General features: G+C 30.5%; 1 protein-coding gene across 1 annotated transcript in view; it reads left to right on the top strand.

Moving 5' to 3' along the window:
• The window catches only part of LOC111625650 (actin-related protein 3-like), a 53479-nt gene that overhangs the window by 14137 nt on the left and 11833 nt on the right, over positions 1–27509 (top strand). The window contains exons 4-9 of the mRNA XM_023368863.1: positions 1062–1172; positions 2214–2276; positions 8686–8799; positions 16188–16331; positions 17085–17258; positions 20021–20113. Coding sequence (XP_023224631.1) covers positions 1062–1172; positions 2214–2276; positions 8686–8799; positions 16188–16331; positions 17085–17258; positions 20021–20113 — 699 coding nt within the window. The remainder of the gene's footprint in view (positions 1–1061; positions 1173–2213; positions 2277–8685; positions 8800–16187; positions 16332–17084; positions 17259–20020; positions 20114–27509) is intronic.

Consider the following 27509-nt stretch of genomic DNA (forward strand, 5'->3'; position numbering starts at 1 on the left):
CATATTTTGTGTTCTCTTTTAAGTAATTTTCCTATTTGAGTGTGTCTATCTCACTTGTCAGATAGAAAGGAGGTCTGTTGTAGATGGGATTGAAGTTAATTCAGCCAAAAGTAGTCATTATTCTCCTGTTGGACGAGATGATCTCTGAAAGTTCTGTTGCATTTGCTCAGTGTTGAAACATATAAAGAACAAACTAACAAACATTCTTTTTATATACTAAATATTAATGCAAAAAATGAAATGTGACCTAAATAATTTAATGAAAACTAAACTCTTAGATCAGAGTTAATCAGCTATATTATGCTTCATGTAACTCATTTCTTCTGATTCATAGTCTATATGGATCTTGTTTTTGTTTTGAAAAACAAAATACAGGACTCATATTTTATATATTGTAGCTGCCAACAGTGTTCTATTATATCAATAACTTAATGGGTATTTTATTTGTCATTTCCGAAATAAATATGAAATATCTTTTTAATTAATATTGATTCATTTAATAATTAACAAGTTTTTAATATATTTAAGTAAGTAACAATATTTAATAAGCGGCATGTGATTATTTTTCTTATAAAAATTTTAAAAACTTGCCAATAAAATTGCAAGAAAAAGAGGATATGAAAATAGATAAAAACATACAGTTTGTGGAAAAAGAAGTAATTGAAAATATATCAAACTAATTTTTTAGTGTGGAATGTTTTATATTATTTGATATTTATCTATTTTCATTTATAGAGTAGCAAAGAACAGTAGTGTAAATGCATTTTTTACTGTTTTATAATTCAAGAAAATAAACGTTTTTAAATAATACAGTATATGCATTTATAAATAAATTGAATACCAAATTTCTATGGCATAAATATTTTTATTTATACTGCTTATAATAAGATCTTATATATAATTTTTCAATATTTTATATCAAAAATTATAATTTAAAAATGACAATGTATTTAAACATTTAAGGTGTATTAAATATTAAAAAAGTAGATTATTGCATTAAGTTGTTTAAATATTAATAGTTGGACAATTTTATAATATATATGCAATTAAATATTTTTTAGTATCCAATCAGGCATGGAATTGTAGAAGATTGGGATTTAATGGAGCGCTTTTGGGAGCAGTGTATTTTCAAATATTTACGAGCAGAGCCTGAGGATCATTACTTTTTATTGGTAAAGTGTAATTTAAAATTTTATTATAAAACAAATGAAAAGATAACTTTTATTTATATTACTGAATTTTATGGCATATAAGATGTGACTTTTGTCCAAAAATAGGCTGAAAAATTGTTTTCTTGCATATGAAGCTGTGATCTGCTTAGAATAATGAATTTCCTAAATGGCTTTTATTAGGCTACAGATAACTTCTACTTAGCCCAACTCTTGAATAAAATTGTTATAACTAGAGAACCAGGTTGAAGATTATTATATTTGACTTTAAGTGTAAGATGCCTTTTATAAAAACTTATATCTTGCAGTATTTTTCTCTTCTGGTGTTTGTGTCTAGTAGATGAAACAACTGACAAATCTGTTTTAATAAAATTTTATTATTTTGCAAATGCAAATTTTGAGTGACTACACCACTTTAAAGCCATAAAACAAATAAAATAATGAAATTTAAATTCAAAATTTATAATTATATAATCCATGGAATTCTTTCTATGCACAAATTTGGTGCTTTTGGCTGCCAACTCTCAGAATCACAAGTGAAGTTTCTCCATTGATGCTTTCCAGTCTGTAATTGGTTACTGCAGCATTTGCTTCTGACTTTTAAATTTGGGGATAATGATGATACAATTATTACTACTATAATTTCTTGTTATTTCTACAGGTTCTTTAAACGGTATTATTTAATTAAATATATTACTATTATTTGCTTTAACTAAGCATCCTTTTTTATGTATTCATGTAAAAAATATTTTAATTTTAAATGATTTGTTTTAAATTTTTTGTTTTCCTCTGATAAATAAGTGTACATTCTAATTTTATTTACTTTTTTTTTTTTTAACCAAAATATCATAAAACAAGAAAAGTTGGAGCTGAGTGCCAAAGATGTGGGGTAGCTTAAATTTAAATACTCTAAGTAATTTTCTTAAATATTCTGTACCAAAAAAATCTGGATTATTGTACATGCCCATGCATTTTACATGCTGTAAATTATGGTAATTTTTACATGATTTTATTTTCATTAGTCTAAAATTTTTAATTTATTAGAGGCAGTCAAATGAAAATGAGACAGACTATATAACAAGTGTAGCACGGAAGTTGGTAATGCAGGTAGGTGTGTATATAGAAGTGCCATCTATTGGTAATTGGGAAGGAACAGCATGAACGTTTACTGCTGTGCCATTTGTCTGTTAGACATGCTCGGCGAGTCGTGTGTGCGTCCAATATCACTATGGAGATCCACTGCTTGTTGACTTTCTGGAACACAGTGCCACAATTAACGCACAACGGTACATAGAAACTTTGCAAAAATTGAAGTGTGCCATCAAATCCAAACACCCAGGAATGTTGACAGACAGCATCATTCTGTTGCAGGATAATGCCCACCCACATGTTACCAAGGTTATTTTGACTATGCTGCAGAAGTTTCGCTGGGAACTTCTGCAGTGTAATCCATACACATCCTCCATAAAGTCCTGATTTCTCCCCATGCGATGCCCATATTTTTGGAGCCTCGAAGAAAGACATTCGTGGCCGTCAATTTGCTTCGGATGAAAAGGTGCATGCCTGAGTACAATCATGGTTCCGTAGGCAACCACAAACATTTTCTATGAAGGCATTGACCATCTTCTCTCACAGTGGGATAAATGTACTAACAGTTATGGCAATTACTTTTGAAATAATAAATAGTTTACTTACTTTTTTCCCATCTGTCTCGTTTTCATTTGACTGTCCCTAATAGTTTAAAAAGTAAGAAAATTTTGAAACTTAACTTTTTTTTAATATTTTATCACATTTCAAAAGTTTCTTATATTCTTCCTGGAATGAATTTATCAATAGAAAAAAATATCAAATGAATTTGTACTTCTATAAATACTTTTTTGAATCAGTTTGGTTTTTTCCCAGTAGATTTAGAAAAATAATTCCTATAAATGACTTGATATAATTACTTTAATACAAGTTATGCTATGTAATATAGTTAGTATTCATACACTGGAGAAAATGAATGACAATAATAATGAAAGTAATGTAAAAACATTCATTGTTATGTAAACAAATTTAAGCAGATAGTTGATCTCACGTTGAATCTAATGTTTGATTATCATACTTTTGTGGTAATTATAGATGATGATTTAATATGCAATTTTTAAATAAATAAAGTATTTAAATATTAAAGTTTTTAAAATTAATAAAAATGTAGTATTTAAATCATTTGTCATTTCCGAAATAAATATGAAATATCTTTTTAATTAATATTGATTCATTTAATAATTAACAAGTTTTTAATATATTTATTTTGTTTGTACAAAATAAAAAAAATAATTTTTAACGATACAATAACCATGATTATTATTATAAAAATTTTCGTTAGGATTAACATGGACAAAAATTCAACGCAAAGCGACATGCAATGGAGAAAAATTTCAACATGGGATAGGTTAATATATTTTTTCGTACATAATCGGTTATTTGAAAAATAAGTTATCCGAACAACCCCAGTCCCCAATTGATTCAGATAAATGACGCTCTACTGTAATTAAACTTTTAAACTTGTTTTTTTAAAAAGATTCTCAACAAAGTTTTATGAAAACCGAAGGATGTTTTTGAAACATTTTCACTTTCTAAGATTATTGAAGCCTGCAAAGAAAGAAAGATAATGTCAAAATATCATAATTTCCAGTATATAATCTGCACTAGCATACAACCTGCAAAAATTGCTAGGATGGAAATAAAATAGTCATATAATCTTTCCCACTACATATTCTTCACCTCAAAAGTGGCTGTTGAAAACACAAAACCTACCAGTATGTAGCTTAGTAGATATCTTAAATAATCTATTTTTTCTTTTCTATTTCTTTTATTTTTGTTAACAGCTCATTATAAATGTAAGTATAAAATAAGCAATATGAAGAATAGAATATTTACACAAAACTACTTAAACTACGGCATCCAAAATACAAATGAGCAGTTATTTACTGTGACATCACAGTGCTGGGCTGCAATTTTTAATCAATTTAATTTAAAATATATGCTTCGTTTTTTATATTAAAAAAAAATTAAAATATATGCTCTCAATTTTAGTAGTGTCTTACCTCTGTACATTACACTTTTCTTGTTAACAATAGTGTCATGCTGGTTTATCTATTTAACTTCATTCTGGAGAAAATTTTTGAATTGAAATAACATTATAGTTAATCAGGACCTCCTTCCAGAAAGTTTTCTATATCTGGTTGTGACTTTCATCTATGTAATTCTGTTTTCAAGATTAAGGAAGGAAAGACAGACAGATTGATGCCAGTGGGAATTTATTTATAGTGGCCTATTTGGGCTGCAATTTGAAAATTGCAGCCCAAATAGCCTGCTGAATTATTATTATTATTATTTGCTGTTTTATAAAATAATAATTAATAATTTTCTGAATATTTACTAATTTTTCTCAATACATGTATTTTGTATGTTGTTGGTATATGGAATGGATAGTTAGTTAGGCTATGTTAACGCTTGTCAATAGCCAGATATTGCGTTCATTGACTTGTAAACAAAGCAAATTCACATCAAAACATAGCCATTCCAAACACCCATAACACATATATTAAAAACCTGTACAATCTTGTGCAAGTATCATATCATACACTATTCAAGTTTAGAAACATTAGGCCTTAACCAACAGCACATACATCACATTGCAGAAAGTTGCCATACTAAATTGATGTCACATATGAAATTTTTCAAATACAGATACATACTGGATTATACTAACAACACACAAAAATAATAGTTTTTTTGATAGCTATGCTTTAAGTTTAGTTTAACATCACCAAACGATCGCCTAAATATCGGGCTATAATATGGCTAATTAAATGATTGGAATAAAGTAATTTGACACTAGAGGCCGATATTTAGGCGATCGTTTGGTGATGTATTTACTACTCGGGCTATGAGTTGTTGATGTTTAGTTTAACATAGTACTAGATATTGGGTATCAACTAAATAGGGTAGTTCACCAACAGTGATGATAAAATGCTAAAATTACAGTAAAAAAATTTAACAGAAAAATTTTAATATCACCGATATACAATGACATGGCTTTGCATGGAGAGTTGATTGCTCAGCTTCTATTAGCTGCAGAAAACTAAAATATGATAAAATTGACAGTTATCTTCTAAATAATTTTTGAGTTACTGTAAAGAGTGACTGGGATTACAAGCAGTTTGTCAGCTTTCAAGGATGACTTCAAGTAAGTATGTGTAATAATAACTAGGGCAGAGATTGATATACAGAAAATGAAGGGAGAAAAGTAAAGATGAGGCATATGAACATAACCACGAAATTACCAACATACCAGCATATAATTCAATTTAAAAACAAACATTTTCTACCGTCTTCAACGGTCATCATCAGGTTTGAATCCAAGATTTCAAAAAATCGAACATTGCAGTTATGCGCATGTCCGATGCAGGGCCTTAATAAAATCATCGGACATGAGCATAACTGCGATGTTTGAGTTTTTGAAATCTTGGATTCGAACCTGATGATGACCGTTGAAGACGGTAGAAAACGTTCGTTTTTAAATTGAATTATATGCTGGTATGTTGGTAATTTCGTGGTTATGTTCTTAATTCTCACACCAGTATGATGAATGATTGTTGATGAGGCATATGTATATGGCTTTTTTGATGGTTTCAAGAAAAGTTGCAATGGAAGATGAATATGTCTGCAGCATATAAATAGTTTTTTAAGGACATACATGGTAAGTTTAGACAAATAAAAAGTTGTTGGATAAATTCATAATTTAAAGTTAAGTCTGGTAGGTCATCTGTACTTGCTTTCAAATTGAGTTTTAAACAGGTAACCTGTGGGTAATATTCAGGAAATTATGATAATTGTGGAATGTTTCTGTACATTTTAAGAACGTGAATTAGTTCAAACACTAAGTCTGGAAAATATCATAAAAATGCACACAATTGAACGTTGTCTGTGGCTTGAAAGTTGTCGTCACAGACAACAGTATTCAAGCCTATCTAGACAAAGCTTCCATTATATGGAGATCTAAGCATGACGACCAAATCAGGACACTAGAAGCTCTCGAGATATTCAAATCTGATAAGAGGGGCAAATTGCATCAATTTTAAAAATGAAGGCAATCAGTGTAAGTTGAGATAATTTACAGCCAGTTTCTGAAATTTGATATATTTATTTTTGTGTTGTTGGATGAAATAACTGTAAAATAAACATAAAAAAAAAGGCACTTTTGCCATTCCGTGAATATTTTACATTGTTAGAAGACGAAATGCAGAAATTAAACATATAACTATAGTTTTTGATGTAATGCTGAAAGTTTACAAGCTAACTTTGTGTCACCTTGTATAAATTTTAAGGAGGAAATGATGTTATCGATAGTCTGGCAGGCTGTACTTGATATGATAGTGTAGTTGTTGGTTGAATCTTCATTATGTGCAGGACAATGCATGCATGGCTTTAAATTTATACTCATAGTTCAAATGGTCATTCAAGTTTGTTTCTTTTAAAAACTTTTATGTTCTGAATGATGTTTTTTCTGGTAACTGTTGTTGCACCTGAAGAATTCAGGTGGAGTTAGAGAATGTTTGTGCAGAGATTGTTTTTGTTTTCTTCACACTGGTAATTGGTTTTGTGTTTGTTATTAGATAAACCAAATGTCTATTTATTTAGATATATTTGCATTCTTTAAATACACTGCAAGAATATAAAAATTCTTAAATTTCACCTGCTTTATTACATCTTTACAAGATCTTTGTAAATTAGAGCAATTAGATTTTGAGGCAAACAGACCAAAGTTTTATGCTTAGCATCCTGGAAATTTGCAAGTACATGTTTTGTGTGTGGTAAGAATATTATACAGAATGGCTCAATTTCATTGGTCAGGTAAACAGGAATTGATGATTTTCAGCTAAAAATAGTCTTTTGCTTGCATGAGAAGATAATTCAAGACATTCAATTGTTTTTCTAATGTTAACTCTAATGTGTCATAAAACTTTTGGCAGCTCTTAAAATGAACTATGCATATTACAATAATATCCAACTTTGATGGCCTATCTTTTTTAATTAATTATGTATAATGCTCTTTTTTCTGAAAAAAGTACTGCTGATATGCATATATGATAACTGAATATATAGAATTGTTTTTACTGAGCAATTGCTGATACTATGTACTGATTATCAGTACTTTTTATGGCATATGCTGGTACAACATGGTGGTGTGTTTTGGTGCACAAAACTAATCCTGGTTATATATAGACCAGACATGGGCAAATGCGGCTCCGAGAGCTGCATATGGCTCTTTTTGAGTTACATGCGGTTCNATAACCATGAAATTACCAACATACCAGCATAAATTCATTTCAAAAACGAACGTTTTCTACCGTCTTCAACGGTCATCATCAGGTTTGAATCCAAGATTTCAAAAAATCGAACATTGCAGTTATGCGCATGTCCGATGCAGGGCCTTAATAAAATCATCGGACATGAGCATAACTGCGATGTTTGAGTTTTTGAAATCTTGGATTCGAACCTGATGATGACCGTTGAAGACGGTAGAAAACGTTCGTTTTTAAATTGAATTATATGCTGGTATGTTGGTAATTTCGTGGTTATGTTCTTAATTCTCACACCAGTATGATGAATGATTGTTGATGAGGCATATGTATATGGCTTTTTTGATGGTTTCAAGAAAAGTTGCAATGGAAGATGAATATGTCTGCAGCATATAAATAGTTTTTTAAGGACATACATGGTAAGTTTAGACAAATAAAAAGTTGTTGGATAAATTCATAATTTAAAGTTAAGTCTGGTAGGTCATCTGTACTTGCTTTCAAATTGAGTTTTAAACAGGTAACCTGTGGGTAATATTCAGGAAATTATGATAATTGTGGAATGTTTCTGTACATTTTAAGAACGTGAATTAGTTCAAACACTAAGTCTGGAAAATATCATAAAAATGCACACAATTGAACGTTGTCTGTGGCTTGAAAGTTGTCGTCACAGACAACAGTATTCAAGCCTATCTAGACAAAGCTTCCATTATATGGAGATCTAAGCATGACGACCAAATCAGGACACTAGAAGCTCTCGAGATATTCAAATCTGATAAGAGGGGCAAATTGCATCAATTTTAAAAATGAAGGACAATCATCTTATGCCTGGCAATCTTTATACCAACCGGAACAGTCGATATAGAAAATTATTTAAAAAAAATTTTTTTTTAATTTTTGTTATATGATTTTTCAAATAATCTTAAGAATGTTCTATTTTCTCATTCCATTTGAGAACGTTTTAACCTGAAGATGATCTCCTATGTAGATTGAAAATGTTTGTGTTTTATGTGCATTTCTGGAATTTTACTTTTAAGGTTCAGTTGTGTGCGTTTTGAATGTGAATTATGTCAGACTAATACTGTAGTCTTTTTACATATACACATATTACTTTCAAATAAAAATTATATATATATATATATATATGAATTCATTTCATATTAAAAATCTTACAGGCAGTGTTGGCTTTAGCTGCATCATGGGCTTCAAGACAGTTAGGTGAACGTACATTAACTGGTTTAGTAATTGATTCTGGTGATGGAGTAACACATTGCATTCCTGTGGTATGTATAATTTTTCTAAATTAAGAAAGTTAATGCTAAAAATATATTTAAAATAAATTATCATTATCTATTTATTTGATATCAATTGTAACTTATTAAGAAAAAAATGTATGTATGTATACACTTTTTAACTTCCAATACATCATATGAAGTCATGGAATCATGTTATAACTAAATTCTTATTAAATGAATTAGTCTTTGCATATGGATGAAATGCTTTTTTGATTTTTAATTTTCAAACTGATGGGATTTTCATTAAATATATGTAAATAAAAACTTTATTGCAATGTTTTAAAAAAATTAAATATAATAGATCTTTGATTTAACAACTAATCATAAAAGGTATCCACTATTGCCCAAAGTCTGTTAAATTGAATGTGCTTTATAAACATAGAATGTTAACAAACTTATAAATGTAGAGGATGTTTGGTCTCTATATTATTTACAGTATAATAGAGATCAGATGACCTGTACAGTGGTACCTCAGGATACGAACGCCCCAGCATACAAAATTTTCAGGATACAACATGAAATTTGAACATATTTTTGCTCCATGATATGAACAAAAACTCACTATATGACGTTACATTAGTTCGCAATGCCATTTTTTATTCACTTCTGTTCATTGGTCTCAGTCCGCATGTTTGCTTCGTCGTGGATCTCGCTCGATAAAGGAAATCTTGAGGTATTATCAGAAAGTGACTGATTTTATTGAAAAGAAACATCCCAAACGGGTTCACACTGGCCCTATTGCTGCACGGAGTAATGACATTTGCCTAAGTTATTTTAGAAACATTTTAAAAAGTAGTCAAAGCCAAACCTCTTTGGATAGATATTTTACCAAGTAACCTTTATTCAGTGAAAGTGCTGGTGGAAGTGAAGGAAAGAAAGCAAAAAGCAGTGAATAAAAATTTTAAAAAATATATATAAAAACAACACAATTTTTTTTTTATCTTTTCAAAGTTATTTTTAGTTATTGTTACATCATGTTATATATGTTAAGTTTTAGTATCATTTCCCTTCTCTCTCTCTTCCGCCATCAGTTTACACCTCCACTGCCGTCTATCCTCAACGGTAAAGTGCAAATAAAACTACATTTTTTTAATCAATTATTATTCTCTTATGGTTATTTATACATTTACAACTACAAAATGCATTTTTCAGTGTTTTCCTTACTATAGTTATTTTTTTTTTTTAATGCACTACTTAGCTTTAATTTGAGTGTGTTTTTTGTGTTGGAACAAATTATTTGGATTATACAGGTAATCGTCTGGGGAAAAATGATTCACCTTACGACATTTTCATGATACGATCTCAGTTTTGGAACAGATTAATTTCGTATTCTGAGGTACCACTGTACATACAGTGATAACAATTTTTGAGATAACATGTTGGCTTTCAGCCAATAAAATTGAGTTGTCTATGAACTATTATTGTGATGCTTCAATTAGAGTATGTCACAAATGCAAGAAATGACCACTGATTTTAGCATTTTGTAAAAATTAACTTTTTTCAGCATTTAAAGTGTACAATAACATTAAATTTAAATTTTTTAAACCTAATTTAATCATTTTTTATTTAATTTAACCCTGAACAAAATATCAAAAGAAAAAATAGTTATAAATTTAAAACAGTTTATTAAGGTGAATATCTACAAAAATATTTAGTATGAATATAATTAAATATAAATAATTCTATATGTTTATATATAATACTAAAAATAATCAATTTTTAGTTTCATACTTGACAACGAAATTCTGTTTTTAGAAAATCTCCTGCTGCATACATTTTTTTTTCTTTAATGATTATATATTCTTTTGATCATTTGAAAATATAAATAACATAAAAAAAAATAAATAAGAAAAATTGAAAAGATAAACCTATTGTTTCTATTAAAACTAGGGATGGGTAAATATCACTTTTCACAGATTCAAATATTAACCAGATCTTGAATATTCAAATACTTCAATACTCAAATAATTAGTGAATGTAATTATTTTATATAACTTATTTAGTTAATAATTTATTATTTAACTTTATTTATTTCTACTTATTTAACCCTTTGGTGAACATGCTCTTCAGGAGCTCACGAGAAGGCGCATTGCGGCAATTACATATTATGTAATACCACATATGTAATATTACTTGATTTAAGTCAATAATTATTTATTGTTTTGAAAATATGAATCAGATATACCAGAAAATTAATTTCACAACATTTTAATAAACAAATTTGGTTATAAAGTATTTAGATAATAAAAAAAAGTTACTCTATATTCATGTGATGTTCACCTTCACACATGGCACATATAATCACTATATTACTATGCTTTTTGTAAACATTTCTACCCATTCTTGACAAATTGATTTTTTCCTATTGTTTTTGTGTATGCCGCAAATAAAACAAATTCTAGGTTTTTGCTACTACTTTGGATGGCTCTTCGTTTTCCTTGTATTTTTCCAAAAATATAGACTAATATAAATTTAAAAATTTATAGAAACTTACAACAGTGTTAATTTAATATATTTATTCAACAAACTTTCAAATATTGACCTACTTTATTAAAATTAAACACATAAATATAAAAGTATACTGATATTTTAGTTACATGGCAGGGTGCGTAGTGGCAGTTACAACACAAATGAAGTATGACTTGATTCAAAGTCCAGTAACAACTAAACGGTTAGTATAACTGACCCAATTTCATAAACATGTTGTATCATTAATATGAAGAGAGAATACGATGACATACTTCTGCAATACAGTCGACCCCCTATAACACTATTGATTATTCCGTTTTATATAAATTCCATGTTGTATGAGTCACTTAGATTTTACAAACATGTGTGCCGGGCTGTGAATGGCTCACGTATTTGTAAAATCCAAGTGACTCGTACAACATGGAATTCATATAAAACGGAATAATCAACAGTGTTATAGGGGGGTNTCCTCAACGGTAAAGTGCAAATAAAACTACATTTTTTTAATCAATTATTATTCTCTTATGGTTATTTATACATTTACAACTACAAAATGCATTTTTCAGTGTTTTCCTTACTATAGTTATTTTTTTTTTTTAATGCACTACTTAGCTTTAATTTGAGTGTGTTTTTTGTGTTGGAACAAATTATTTGGATTATACAGGTAATCGTCTGGGGAAAAATGATTCACCTTACGACATTTTCATGATACGATCTCAGTTTTGGAACAGATTAATTTCGTATTCTGAGGTACCACTGTACATACAGTGATAACAATTTTTGAGATAACATGTTGGCTTTCAGCCAATAAAATTGAGTTGTCTATGAACTATTATTGTGATGCTTCAATTAGAGTATGTCACAAATGCAAGAAATGACCACTGATTTTAGCATTTTGTAAAAATTAACTTTTTTCAGCATTTAAAGTGTACAATAACATTAAATTTAAATTTTTTAAACCTAATTTAATCATTTTTTATTTAATTTAACCCTGAACAAAATATCAAAAGAAAAAATAGTTATAAATTTAAAACAGTTTATTAAGGTGAATATCTACAAAAATATTTAGTATGAATATAATTAAATATAAATAATTCTATATGTTTATATATAATACTAAAAATAATCAATTTTTAGTTTCATACTTGACAACGAAATTCTGTTTTTAGAAAATCTCCTGCTGCATACATTTTTTTTTCTTTAATGATTATATATTCTTTTGATCATTTGAAAATATAAATAACATAAAAAAAAATAAATAAGAAAAATTGAAAAGATAAACCTATTGTTTCTATTAAAACTAGGGATGGGTAAATATCACTTTTCACAGATTCAAATATTAACCAGATCTTGAATATTCAAATACTTCAATACTCAAATAATTAGTGAATGTAATTATTTTATATAACTTATTTAGTTAATAATTTATTATTTAACTTTATTTATTTCTACTTATTTAACCCTTTGGTGAACATGCTCTTCAGGAGCTCACGAGAAGGCGCATTGCGGCAATTACATATTATGTAATACCACATATGTAATATTACTTGATTTAAGTCAATAATTATTTATTGTTTTGAAAATATGAATCAGATATACCAGAAAATTAATTTTACAACATTTTAATAAACAAATTTGGTTATAAAGTATTTAGATAATAAAAAAAAGTTACTCTATATTCATGTGATGTTCACCTTCACACATGGCACATATAATCACTATATTACTATGCTTTTTGTAAACATTTCTACCCATTCTTGACAAATTGATTTTTTCCTATTGTTTTTGTGTATGCCGCAAATAAAACAAATTCTAGGTTTTTGCTACTACTTTGGATGGCTCTTCGTTTTCCTTGTATTTTTCCAAAAATATAGACTAATATAAATTTAAAAATTTATAGAAACTTACAACAGTGTTAATTTAATATATTTATTCAACAAACTTTCAAATATTGACCTACTTTATTAAAATTAAACACATAAATATAAAAGTATACTGATATTTTAGTTACATGGCAGGGTGCGTAGTGGCAGTTACAACACAAATGAAGTATGACTTGATTCAAAGTCCAGTAACAACTAAACGGTTAGTATAACTGACCCAATTTCATAAACATGTTGTATCATTAATATGAAGAGAGAATACGATGACATACTTCTGCAATACAGTCGACCCCCTATAACACTATTGATTATTCCGTTTTATATAAATTCCATGTTGTATGAGTCACTTAGATTTTACAAACATGTGTGCCGGGCTGTGAATGGCTCACGTATTTGTAAAATCCAAGTGACTCGTACAACATGGAATTCATATAAAACGGAATAATCAACAGTGTTATAGGGGGGTTGACTGTAATTAAGTATAATGTCAAACAAAAGATTTTATTTTTATTTTGCGGCAATTTGCTGTGGGCGCATTCACCAAAGGGTTAAAGGTATATCAGTTTGTTCAAAACATTAGTTAAATACAGTGGAACCTCGGTATACGACCTTAATCTGTTCCTGATGATTGGACTTATACCAAATAAGACGTATACCGAACCAACCTTTTCCTATAAGAAGTAATGTAAAAATGATTAATCTGTTCTCATGAAAAAAATGGCTGGCTTTAAACACCTCACTTTCTTGGCTAGCTTTCCTACTTGATTTTTCACGAGATCAGCATGTATCTTTTTAACTTTCTTGCAAATAATTGTTTCTGATATGTTGTCTCCAGCACATTGTTTTTCAGTTATCCAAAGCAAAAGCAATTTCTCAACATGATCTAATGTCTTTGATCTCTGTTTAGAAATTGATTTAATCCCTTTTGCAATGTTAGCAGATTTAATAATGTCTTTATTTTTTATGATTGTCGATATTGTCATTCTCGGAATACGGTATGCAACAGTTAAAATCTCTAACACACATGCCAACTTCATATTTCTCAACAATCTCTTTTATCAGTTCCATTGTGATTCTAGTAATTTTTTTAGTTTTCTGTTGCTTTTCATTTGCCTTTTTGCAATTCATGATTAATAAAAATAATAAAATTTTACATACAAATTAAAATCAGAAGAAACTTAACAAAGTTATAAACCGTTGCATCGCGAACGTCTAGTCTGGTTTAGTACACCCATCAATAGTGCTACTTGTTCATAGATGGTGCGTATAATTGAATTAAGTCGTATACCGAACAAAAGTCGTATACTGAGCAAAATTTGTTTCGTCCAAACAGGACATATTCCGAATTTGAACGTATTTTAAAGCAGACGAATACTGAGGTACCACTGTATTGTATGATCTAGTTTCATGGCTCTATGTTCAATGGATAACATTATGATTTCTAACCAAATTCAAGAACTTTCTTTGTGTCACAGGATGTATTAAATCTTGTTATATGGTATAAGTATGAATAACACTATAATGTATATTGAATAATTTAGACTTATAGACTCATCCTTTTAGTGTGCTCTATTTGTGAAATAAAAATAGGTTTCAAATTTTTTTTAGAACAAATGTTTTGTTTGTTAAATTGAGGGCCTATTGTAGCTTGTAATTTTTCATTGTTAATATCACATTTATATTTTTCTCATAGTATAATTAAAAACAAAACTTAGCTTATTCAAATAATTGAGTGTAAATATATACGAGGGCTGTTCGGAAAGTTCGTGGCCTCACATAGAAAAACAAACAAAATAATGTTAAAATTTTTTTATTTTTCAATGTAATCTTCTCTGTTAGCAATGCACTTATTCCAGCAATGTTCTAGCTTTTTTATGCCATCACAATAGGTCGTGCAGGTGCATTATCGTGGTGGAACAGAACTTTTTTCTTCTTCAAGTGTGGCCTCTTTTCTTCGATTTCTTTCTTCAGTTTTTCCAAAAGTTCAAAGCAATAGACAGCATTAATGGTCTTTCCTCTTTCTAGGTAGTTAATAAAGATGATGCCTTTAGCATCCCAAAAAAACCGAGGCCATCACTTTACCCACTGATAGAACTGTCTTTGCTTTCTTTTGTGGTGGCGAACTGTGGTGTTTCCATTGCTTTGACTGTTCTTTTGTTTCAGGAGTGTAGTAATGGATCCACGTTTCGTCAGTAGTCACAAACCGACGCAAGAAATCCTGTGGGTTTTTCTGGTAGAAGTCCAAACACTCCTTTGACATCAAAGTGCGAACACATTTTTGCTTGGCGGTCAGCAGATGCGGCACCCACCTTGCTGAGACCTTCGTCATACCCAAATCTTCGGTTAGGATGTGGTGCACTCGGTCGACAGAGATGCCTGTTGTCTCAGCTATCTCACGCGTTTTCAAACGGCGATCTGCTAATACCAAATCGTGAACTTTGTCGATGTTTTCTTCAGTGACAGCAGTTGACGGCCGTCCGCTGCGAGGGTCATCTTCCACACTTTCTCTGCCAGATTTAAAAAGGGCTGTCCATTTTTTCACAGTGGTGTACGAAGGAGCAGACTCTCCTAAAACTTCATCCATGTCAGCTTTGATTTGAGATGGGGTCAACCCTTTTTTCGTCAGGTATTTTATGACCGCACGAGTCTCCGTCTTCTCAATTTTTGATAAAGCATGTGCACACTGACTATCTGCTAAGCTGTCGTGGCAAAACTTTTTGACAAATCAAGCTGAAATTGGTATCGTATCTTTAGCAAAGATGGCTGAATTATTCCCGCCAAAAATTAAATTGATCGCAGCGCCGCATATAGGCAAGGCCGCAAACTTTCCGAACAGCCCTCGTATAAAATTAAATAAAATAATAAATGCTAACTGATGTACTGTACATTTATATACTAGTGTAAATATTATTTTATAGTATGTTTTAAATTGTTATATATGAAAAATATTCTCAAAATGAGATTTTAAATTTCATAATTTGTTAAATTAAACAATAAAGTAGAAATTTTCATTATTTTTTCCAGGCAGAAGGTTATGTAATTGGAAGTTGCATTAAACACATACCAATTGCAGGACGAAATGTAACATACTTTATCCAAAGTTTATTAAGAGAAAGAGAAGTTGGGATTCCACCAGAACAATCATTAGAAACAGCTAAAGCTATAAAAGTAAAAATCTTTAAAATGTAGAAGACATTAAGCTAATTATAAAAGTTATTTTTGTACTTAGAGTTGTTGTTTTTAGAATGGTAGTTTAACAATCTTTTTAAAGTATTATTATAAGTTATAAGTTTAGATGCTGCTTAGATTCTAAAAAAAATTATTTCTTTTTCATAACTTTTAATGAAAACTGTAAATTTTATGATTTAAGTTCCAAAAATACCTTTGTTATTATTTGTTCTGAAAGTAAAGAATCAGTTAAGAAGTCATAAATCATTTAATTGTATTGAAAAAGAAATATTGCAGTGCTTAACAGATTCTAACTTAATAGATTGATGAAATTACAATTTTATAACTTCAGAAATTTTTCTAATTTAATTGTAGGATTGATTGTAGAATTGTAGGAGAACCAGGCTCACTGGTTTTGCACATGCGCCAGCTCACACCTCACGGAGCTAACTGCTCGTTTGGTTTTCGAATTATATTTGAATATTTGCTTCGCGTTCTTAACAGCTTTGACAAAGTTTCAACTTTTATTTTATACGTTCTTTTCTACATCGGATAATTTGTTTAATTTTTTCGGAAAATATCTGTATTTGCCCGAGGACGATGATTATAAGTTTGTCGAAAGTGCTTGCGATAAAAAAACGTATGCATGTAATGCTGAACTCAGTGTCTTTATTTTTATTATTATTATTATACATTAATTTGGTGTGATAGTCATCCTATTGATTACTAAGTTTTATTAAATTTTTGCATTAGGAAAGATATTGTTATATTTGTCCTGATGTGGCAAAGGAATTTGCAAAGTATGATCAAGAACCACACAAATGGATTAAAAAGCACGAAGGATCTAATTCAATTACAAAACAAACTTTCTCTGTAGACGTAGGATATGAAAGATTTTTAGGGCCAGAAATATTTTTCCACCCTGAGGTAAGATTACATTAATCTTAAACATATTAGTTTTACAAATGATTATAATTTAAATTATATAAATGTAGTATGATTTGACATTATCTTAAATTATTTTTTCTATGTAATACAGTAATACCTCGACTTACGCTACCCCGACTTACGCGAACCCGGAGTTACGCGATTTTCAAATCTCGTCGATTCGTCTTTTGTTTGAGCGCCACGCAATTTTCGATTACTCACTCCACCCACACTATTGTTCGACTTACATGTTCAGACCTGTCGCGCAGAATCGACACATAGCTACAATTTATTGTGTGTTATTTATTTCTGTGTTTGTTATATCTACGGAGACTTGAGAGACTCTATGTGGTGATTTCTTGTAACCGTGAACAAATCAAAAGACGAGATAGAATTAACGAGAACATTTATTAGCTTACGTACGTCCGACTTGGATTTTACACAAATTGCAAAATTATATTCCAACTTACGCGAATTCGACTTACGCGGTTATCGCTCGGTCCCATCTATCGCGTAAGTTCGGGGTATCACTGTATTTAGTTGCATATTGAGAGTGATTATCCAAGTTGATTGGTAATATATTTAGTTTAAACAAACACTTCATAATAAAGATATCAGGTTTTTGGGAGAAATACTGATATTAAATATGAATTTCTTACTGTAGTTTTTAAAATGCATCATAACTTTCTTTTTATTAATATTATAAATTAATATTATATTGCACAATCTTATTAATTATTTCTGTTATATAAAAAACTGTGAAAAAGATTGAGTTGAAATAATAATTTTTGGGTTTTTATATATGTACATCTATAATCAAATTTATCCAAATTTTATTCAAACAATTTTTTGTCCAGGTACACTATTCTGAAAATAATAAAAATTTCTTTAAATTATTTAATTTTTAAAATATTAAATGTAAAACATTTGACATTTTAAAAATTCTTATAAAGTGGAATATTTTATCCTTATAATAAAAATAAAAATTTGTTAATTAGATTGCCAATAACTTTTTACACAATTAATTCATGTTGAATTTTCTAATGGTAGCTGTATTATGTGTTAAATAGGTAAATGTCTCTTCAATCCGAACAAATTTTCGGTAGACTTTCTCACAGCTCTACAGGTTATAAAACTCCTTTATTGTTTTTCTACAGATGCATTTCGGGCAAGTTTAATTTTCCAGCCCCTCTTCAGTGCTTAAGATATCCCACGTTTCCTCATCCCTTTTACAGTACTTGTACTATCAATTTACAATGTTTTCAAATTTATAATTCCCATTTTTTCTCTTAAGGGCGTTTTACATCAAAATCCATATCATTATGCCACACAAATACAGGTTTTCCTTAACTTGTGACACTTTTAAGGAGAACCTGTATTTGTGTGGCATAATGATATGGATTTTGATGTAAAACGCCCTTAAGAGAAAAAATGGGAATTATAAATTTGAAAACATTGTAAATTGATAGTACAAGTACTGTAAAAGGGATGAGGAAACGTGGGATATCTTAAGCACTGAAGAGGGGCTGGAAAATTAAACTTGCCCGAAATGCATCTGTAGAAAAACAATAAAGGAGTTTTATAACCTGTAGAGCTGTGAGAAAGTCTACCGAAAATTTGTTCAGATTGAAGAGACATTTACCTATTTAACAATTTATTCAGTTTAATTATTATTTAATAATAATAATATGAGCCATATTATTATTACTATATTAGTATTACTATATGCATATATGCATTACTTATATGCATATAGTAATACAATACTATTTACTCTTTGATAGCCAGATGGCTGATCGGTCAAGGTGGCAACGTACTGCTCTAGGACTTGGGATCGAATAATCCCCAGGAATTTTTCGGGGGGTGGTCTGCTGAGATATGTCAGGTCCTGTTCCTCACTACCTGGCCGCCTCATTATGAGTCTGGCCGAATCCATAATGGGCTTGCAAAAAGAGGCCCTCTTAGTGCCCACAGGATGGAAAGAGTTTAAAAAAATATATATATACTATTTACTCATTCATAAATTACATTGATTTTGAATTAAAATGCATGAGTAGCAGTCAACTGATCTAGAAACCTATTATCCTAAGATTAACAAAATAGACTAATCTAAAAGAATAAAACAACCTATAATCTTGTATGATTAAGATCAATTGAGATCTGTTAGATGGTTTAAGTTTTACTTTCCTGGCTGTTATGTATGCATAACAAGAGAAAGTATTGGAATTGTGTCAAATTTGACTGAGTTTTTTGCAAATCTGCACATTTTCAGACCACCAGAATTAAAAAAAAGGCAAAAAAATTTCCATGTGTGTGTTTGTGTCTATTTTGCTTAATATCTCAGGATATGGTAAAGATTAAGTAATGAAATTTGGCATGGTGACTTGTATATGAGGGACATTGATGCTATTAAACTTTGGTGGTTAAAGGTCAAGGGGGTTGTGTGTATCTCCAGTAGGATCAGACTTAATGACTATTTTACTTGTTATTAACATTTATAGTTTTTATAAAACTCATCACTAACCTCAAAATTAAGCTTTTTGCCATATTATAGTAATTAAAAATATCAAAAGTTTTTTTTAACAAAATCTCATAACAGATGGTGACACACACAATTTTATTATGCTATATTGTAAATACAATTATAAAAATTATTTTCTAAGTAAGATCTCATAATAGCTGGGAAAGTTATGCAACTCATTGCTAAAATTTTTTTATGCTTTGAAATTTAAAAATTTTCAAATAACTTTTATTATTTTCAGTTTGCAAATCCAGATTTCATGACTCCAATATCTGAAATTGTTGATAGTTGTATTCAGAGTTGTCCTATTGATGTTAGAAGACCGTTATATAAGGTGAAAATTATGAAATTTTACTAAATTTATAGAAAAAATAATAGAACAGGAATTTTATAAATATTATATTTCTAAAACAGTTTTAAGTTGAATCAGTAATCTTTAAAGATAAAATATAAAAATTAAAAAAAAAAAATAAANTTAATGCTTCATGTAACCTATTTTCAAACTTAATGTATGTTTAAATATTGTATTCTTATATAATTTACTGTATAATTTATCTCATTAGCATTTATATTTTATTGGAAAGTTTTGATAATGTTCAACTTTTTCCTATGATGTTCTTGAATAAGTTCTCAAAACTGCATCATTTACATAAGACTTTTAAACTAATTTATACAAATAAATATTAATATTGATGAAGAAAGAAATACAAGTAAGCAAATCATATAATTACGCTGTAAGGCATTCAACTCCGATAAATTTTACATAATGTATTTATATTTTACTATCAGATAGGCCCGGCGTTACTCGGGCAAAAGTAACGATAACTAAGATTAAGATTATTACGTTATAGTCAACATTACCCATTTTCACAGAATGCAAGAATTGGGTCCCCCTTGTTTCCAGACTAATTAGAGAATTTTTAGATGGGTCTAAAAATATGTTCGATTTCCCGCAAAAACGAAAAACTGCATCTGTGTCTTGCACGTTGCTTTCTCTTAACAATTCCATTGTTACATAACACTTGCATTGTTACTTAAAACTTCCATTATTACTTAACACTTCCATCAACAATGGAAGTGTTAAGTAATAATCCTGTCCCTCTCTCCCGTGGGGAGGAATTTCGAAAAATCCATTCTTAGTGTGCGTTCTCATAATGTACTCTGTGTACCAAATTTCAACTTTCAACTCCTAACTGTTTGGGCTCTGCGCTTATTATTATCATTATCAACCTGTCTCAATTATATATTAGATACAGTGGGTGATTGGTTAACAAACATAATCTGTTCCAAGACTTTGCTTGCTATCTGAATTGTTCATTAACTGATTATTGATTTACCATAGGTTTTTATGGGAATTTGATTAGTTTGTTCTGGAGACTCCAAAAAATAAAAAATATAAATAAATGTAGTAAGAAAATATATATGTAATAATAAAAATACATATATACACAGTCTTGCATTTTTATTAGATGTTTTTTCCGTTTGTGGGAGTTAAAGAATCTGTCCAATGTCGATTGCTTCTCTCTCTTCTTCTGGATTTTTCAGAAGTAATTAATAGTCCCCAGATTTTCTGGATTTATCCGAGAATCTGAGGATTGTTCTGAAAATAACACATTTTGCTTTTAACAGACAAAAATATACTTTTTACATTTTTTGAACTGAAATCAGCAAAAATGTTCGATTTATTGGATTTTCTTGCAATTTTTTAAAATAAATTATTGGTGACAGTGTGAATTGCAGAAGTGTGTGCAGCCTTGAGGTTTTATATTTGGCTATAGACTAGGAAATTTAATGGGTAAGCATAAAAGTTCTGTGTCACAATTTCTACTGAAGTGGGTGAGGGAAGCAAAGCTAGCCGAGACAGACTTCACAGTGGATGGCTCAAAAGTGTTCTGCAAGGTATGTCAAAATGCATTTGTGTGCATAAAGAAATCACATTTTAAGAATCATGTGCATTCTGCAAGACATGCAAGCAGCATGCTGACAGGATTGAACATCCCAGATGTTGCTTACAAAAATGGAAACTCAGGATCAAAGAAATATTTTCTTAGATACAGCAAAAATCTTTATAGGATACAATATAGAATTGCATAAACTGATGCATCCCTTGCCCAGGAAGTATTTAGAAAAATACATGATGCAGAATCTTCCTGATGAATCAACACTGAGGAAAAGTTATCTTCCATGTGTTTTTCAGGAATTGCTTGAAGAAATCTGCAAAGAAATTAGTGAGAATGCTACATGGTTTGCTGTAGATGAAACTATAGATGCATGCAGATGATATGTTGCTTTAATGGTAATACGAAAACTTGACAAAAAAGACTCTGCTAAAATTTATCATCTTTTATGTAAATTTCTGGAGAAGATGAATGCAGAGGTGATAGCAAGATTTATTCAGGAAGGTTTAATGCTGTCGTATAATTAAAGTTATGCCATGCTTACATAAGGCTGTGCCATCTGTAAGCATGACAAGAACATTTTATATAATCTTATTCACATAACCTGCCTGAATCATACTTTTCATCTTCTGGTCAGGCGTTTGTTTACATTTTAAATATGTAAAACTCATCATTTTTTCCGGCAAGAAACTACTTTTCAAACTACGGCTTTCCAAAGACGCCAATGCAAACTGCTATGCATTGTGAGCGTTTGCCAGATACTCCTTTGTTATCCTTTCCCATAGTCATGAGATGGCGCACTTGGATAAAAGCTGCAGTATTCTATGCGGACCATTTACATGACTTTCAAAATTTTATCAATGAACTTGAATCAGAAAGTTCTTTCACTGTGGATGTTAAGGAAGCTTTGGAATCCACATTTAATAACATCTCTAGTTTACATCTGTGCCCATTTGTTAAATTTTTTGGATAACATTGAAGAATTAGAAGCAAGAGGGTTGTCACTTGAAAAACCTCTAAAAATGTTTTAAACAGTAGGAAAATTTTGTACAGAATTCTCTGGTTTATGTAGAATTAACTTTGCACGAAGCTGGCGGTGCTATTGGATAAGAACAGTAGTTTTTCTGTGCTTTGCCAAGTTAATAGCTGTCTAGTTGGAGATCCTTGAGGATGTAAGGCTTGTCAATGTATCTTTGCTGAAATACTATCCTGTGACTACGTTCGAGGCTGAGAGAAGTTTTTCATTGTATAAAAACATTCTCACTGACTGTCGACACAGTCTGACAGAAGAAAATATTAATAGATTTCTTGTATGTGCATGGTCATATTCAAACAGTTTATAATATAATATACTGCATCAATTAATAAACAGATAATAGAAGAAAATTTGACAATTTTGTTTTATTTTTATTATTATTTTTTGTTCCGAGAATAAATCTGAAAATGCTAACTTTTCGATCTGAAACTCCACTTTTATTGATCCGAAAAATCCAGGGCTCAGTAATTAATAGCATTGTAATTGTAGCAATCTCCAAGCCTATTAACCTCATTCTGGTAACAACGGGCATCCAAATGGTTTGGATACCATTTGGATGCCCGTTGTTCTGACATCCTCCCACTTCCTCAAAAGATCTTTAATTGTTTGAGGCTTTTTGATATATCTTTCGTAGCTAAGATTTGTGTTTAATGTAGACCTGTTCAAGCCATACTGCCTAGCAACATCAGACATCTTCTGCCCACTTTCTACCTTAGCTATTAGCTCTTGCTTGGTTTCTACAGTAGCACAGTTCTTGACACTCCACTCTTTTTAGGCTCCATAATATTATTAGTTTCTTTTTTAAATAATAACTTCAGAAAAGCACTTACAAAAATTCAGAGAACAGAAATCAACTAGCTCTCAAAAAATTATTTAAATGCAAGGCCCCAATGAAATTTAAAATTTGGTATTAAAACATTAACGAATATCTGATGGGACAGTTAAACTCATGCCTTTCATAAATAAAAACCAATGCAGTACTCACTTGTACAGTCTCACGAAGACTATAAAAAATTGTCAGAAAGGTAAACAAAAAGCTGGAATTACAAGGGCAAGTTTCAAAATTCGGAGGAATACTATCCAATTGGTATTGGGTTGAGCATTGATGTCGACGTCTCCAGAGCGCCAAAAAGTTTCAAATTGTCACCTGGAAACAAGGGAAGACCAATCGGAATTCACTATTTTATGTCGCTTCTTTTTCTGTATGTTCTGTGAAATGTTCGTTGTCCGAACATAAAAATCTTTTGTGAAAGTGTTCATTATCTGAACTGTTCATTAACTGATCACCCATTGTATTATAATTGGAGTAAATTCAAGAATATTTTGAAGCATTAAAAGACATAAAGAAATATAATTTTCTTTTGAGTCTCTTCTTTAATCCTTTTTACAGTCCAATTCAGAAGTAACAGTAAAAACTGGCTTGAAGATTTATGTATATCTTCAAGCCAGTAAAAAGGATTAAAGAATAAACTTAAAAGAAAATTATATTTTTTTTAAGTCTTAATGCTTCAAATGAAGATAATCCTGGATTATGCTGTTTATGCAAATAGCTACATTGTTCAAGAATATTTGTATAATATTTTAAATACAGTACATTTTCAATATAAATGATAGTCACATGCATTATCATTTGTCACATTTCAGTTCTGTATTTTAGTGTTATTTTTGAGCTACACTTTGAAAAAAACTATACACTTATAAATTCCCATGTTGTCTATATGTCTGTTCTTCCTTAATTTCAAGAATGGAGTTAGACAAAAGTTGAGACCAGATATAGAAAGCTTAGAGGCAGGACTCTCCAATTAACTTTATATGAACTTATGGTTTAGACTGGAAGTCATGTTATTTCAATTCAAAAATTTTTCTCTGAAAGGAGTTAGCTAGATGACTGGCACAAGTCTATTGTTAGCTGGAATGTATGGTGTACAGTGGTGAGACTACTAATTTGGAGTGGAGAGCATATATTTTAAATTAAATAACTTGGAGGTAATGGATGGCCGCCATCGGTTGGACGAAATCTGGCCATCTTTTTCCATCCATTTACATCTCCACAAAGACTGTCTTTATCAGAAGGCTGTAAACGTGAATTAGTTAAGTCCACGACCACGTTTTAAACTAAAACAACATTTATTTACAACAATCCTCGAGTACACTTGAAAGAGAGCTACACGTGCTCATGGCAGCGATCACCCGACAAGAAGAAGAAGCAACAATACCCAGAATTCTCTCTCTGGGAAAAACCCAGTTCCCGTTTTTCTATCCGGGATTCCCGGGAAACTCGTAGAGGAGTGGCGCCATCTCACCAGTCCGTGATTTGTCGCCGCAAACTTAAAAATTGCAGCCTGGCATTATGATTAAGTCACAATAAATAATTGCTCATTAATGTTTGCTATGGAAACTGTTCTTAATATTGGAAATAGTACCAATGGCTGATCCATAATGCTAATCATGTAACCATAATGGAAAATAAAATTTTTGTTCCATCAATGCTATTGCCCTGTCAAGTTGGATATTGATGGTACTACCAAGCAAACGGATAAGCTTGAGGGAGACAGTATCATTTAATTAATAGTGTGTCTGGGTGAGGGATATATATATATGAGAGCTGTTCAAAAAGTATCAGACCTTTGGTCGGCAAAAATACATTTATTGATTTTGAGGTACAAAACCCTAATCCCCTTCAAAGTAGTCTCCCAGCATTCCTGCCATTGCTGGAAACACTGCTGGAATGCATCTTTTGGAATGGCCATCAGCTGGTCCATCGCATTCCGCACGATGTCTTCTCTAGACTAAAATCGGGTTCCTTTTAGCGGCATTTTCAGCTTGGAAAATAGCCAAAAGTCACACGGAGCCATGTGGGGAGAGTACGGAGTGTGACAAACCACAGGATTCAGGATTAAGGCTTCCGTCGCCAAACACAACACGTGTTTGGCGACGGAAGCCTGAATCAGATGCGCAGAATGGGCGGATGCATTATCACGATGGAGCTGCCAAGTTTTGATCGACCACAGATCTGGTCGTTTGTGTTGCACAGCATCGAAAAGACAACGAAGGACCTCCTGGTAGTACTCCTTTGTGATGGTTTGGCCTTGTGGTGCGTACTCACGATACACCACCCCACGAGNTCTTATAAATTGAACTATATTTCATAACAGAGCCGTAACTAGGCAAGTGCAACAGGTGCACCTGCACAGGGTCCACTTGGATGGGGGGCCCAAACTGCTGTTTACAAGAAATTATGTTTTTGAATTTAAAATTTTTCCGCCTTTCTACAGTGCGGTTTGGCGATTACATTTTGCAGTGACACACAATGGAGAAAAATTTCAACATAAATAGGTTAATATATTTTTCGTACATAATCAGTTATCTGAACAACCCCAATCCCCAATTGATTCGGATAAACGATGCTCTACTGTACTTTAAAGGAAAATTAGCAGTAAAGCTGGTGCCAACACTCATTCCATATGTACTGTACATAAACCATAATTTATTATTCTATACATAAAAGCTTCCATCCTATTTGAAACTGGATCAAATGACAATATTTTTGTTTTATTTTATTTGAAAAAATGTTTTCTTTAACATGTAACAACCAGTTTCGTCAGAACTGATTATTTTATTTTGATCTTTTTATACAATGTGGTCACACAGTGTGGTTATTAAAAATCAAATATCTTAGTTTAAACATTAATATTGCTCAATATATTCAAGAATCAAAATTTTTTGCTGATTAACCTGGAATGTTTTGTCTGAGAAATGAAGCAATTGATGGATTAATGTGTGAACTACCATATTTACTCGCTTATAAGATGATCTCGCATATAGGACTAGGTGTGACTTTAAAGATCAAAATAAAGAAAATTAGATTTATTAATACAATTTCATTATATTTTGTTTAATCAAAAATAAAATGTCAAATGCACACATTGTCCTGCAAAAATTACTGTCATTTTAAACTTTAAAAAAAAATCTTGTAAAATTGAAAACATAATTTGTTCATGTAAAGTTGGACAATCGGGAACCTTTTTTGCCAATACTTAACAGTCGAATTCACTCTCCGTCGATTACACTTATGAGTTTCTTTGAATTCTGATTTCTGAATAATCATCTGTTTTCATGTGGGAATGGATTAAAACTTATATCGGGCTCCTGTGTGATTTTGGAATTTCAAATTGGAATTCAATTCAAAAGCTTTGCTTTTCTTATTGCTATTCATCTTTACTCTTGACAATACACAAGAACGATTGAAATGACACAGATAAAATTCTTTTGTTTTTAAACACCAGAGGGTGAACATGCAGTAAAAAATGCAAACACACCGTTATTTAACAAAAATTATTGCAAAAACGTAAAGAATCCTTCACTCGTGCATATAGGACAACCTAGGTTTTTGAAGCAATGAAAAATGAATAAAAACCTCGTCTTATCTGCGAGTAAATACGGTACTTGTATTTTGTGTGTTAATTCTACATCATCTTTATAACAGAACTTTTTATTTTAATTTAAAACGTGTATTTAATTAATTACATACATATATTAAAATGGTGATAAAATGTGTTGAGATGAAATCAAGCTAGAAAATAATTTTCCTGATCCTAGTACTTGAAAGAATAGTTATCCTGGGAACAGAAAAATAGCTGAGATTCAGAAAACCTTTTTTCCATTTCTTCTCCCATAATTTTTGATGGGTTAGATCTAGTATAATTAAAATTATTTTATTAAACTTCACTAAACTGGTATGTAACATTACTGGTTTTTTCATATCTTCAATATAGAGCTGGATATCCAAAAAGTTA

This window comes from Centruroides sculpturatus, unplaced genomic scaffold (assembly GCF_000671375.1).
Source record: "Centruroides sculpturatus isolate CEXI.00-Female unplaced genomic scaffold, Cexi_2.0 scaffold464, whole genome shotgun sequence".
Classification (NCBI taxonomy): domain Eukaryota; kingdom Metazoa; phylum Arthropoda; class Arachnida; order Scorpiones; family Buthidae; genus Centruroides; species Centruroides sculpturatus.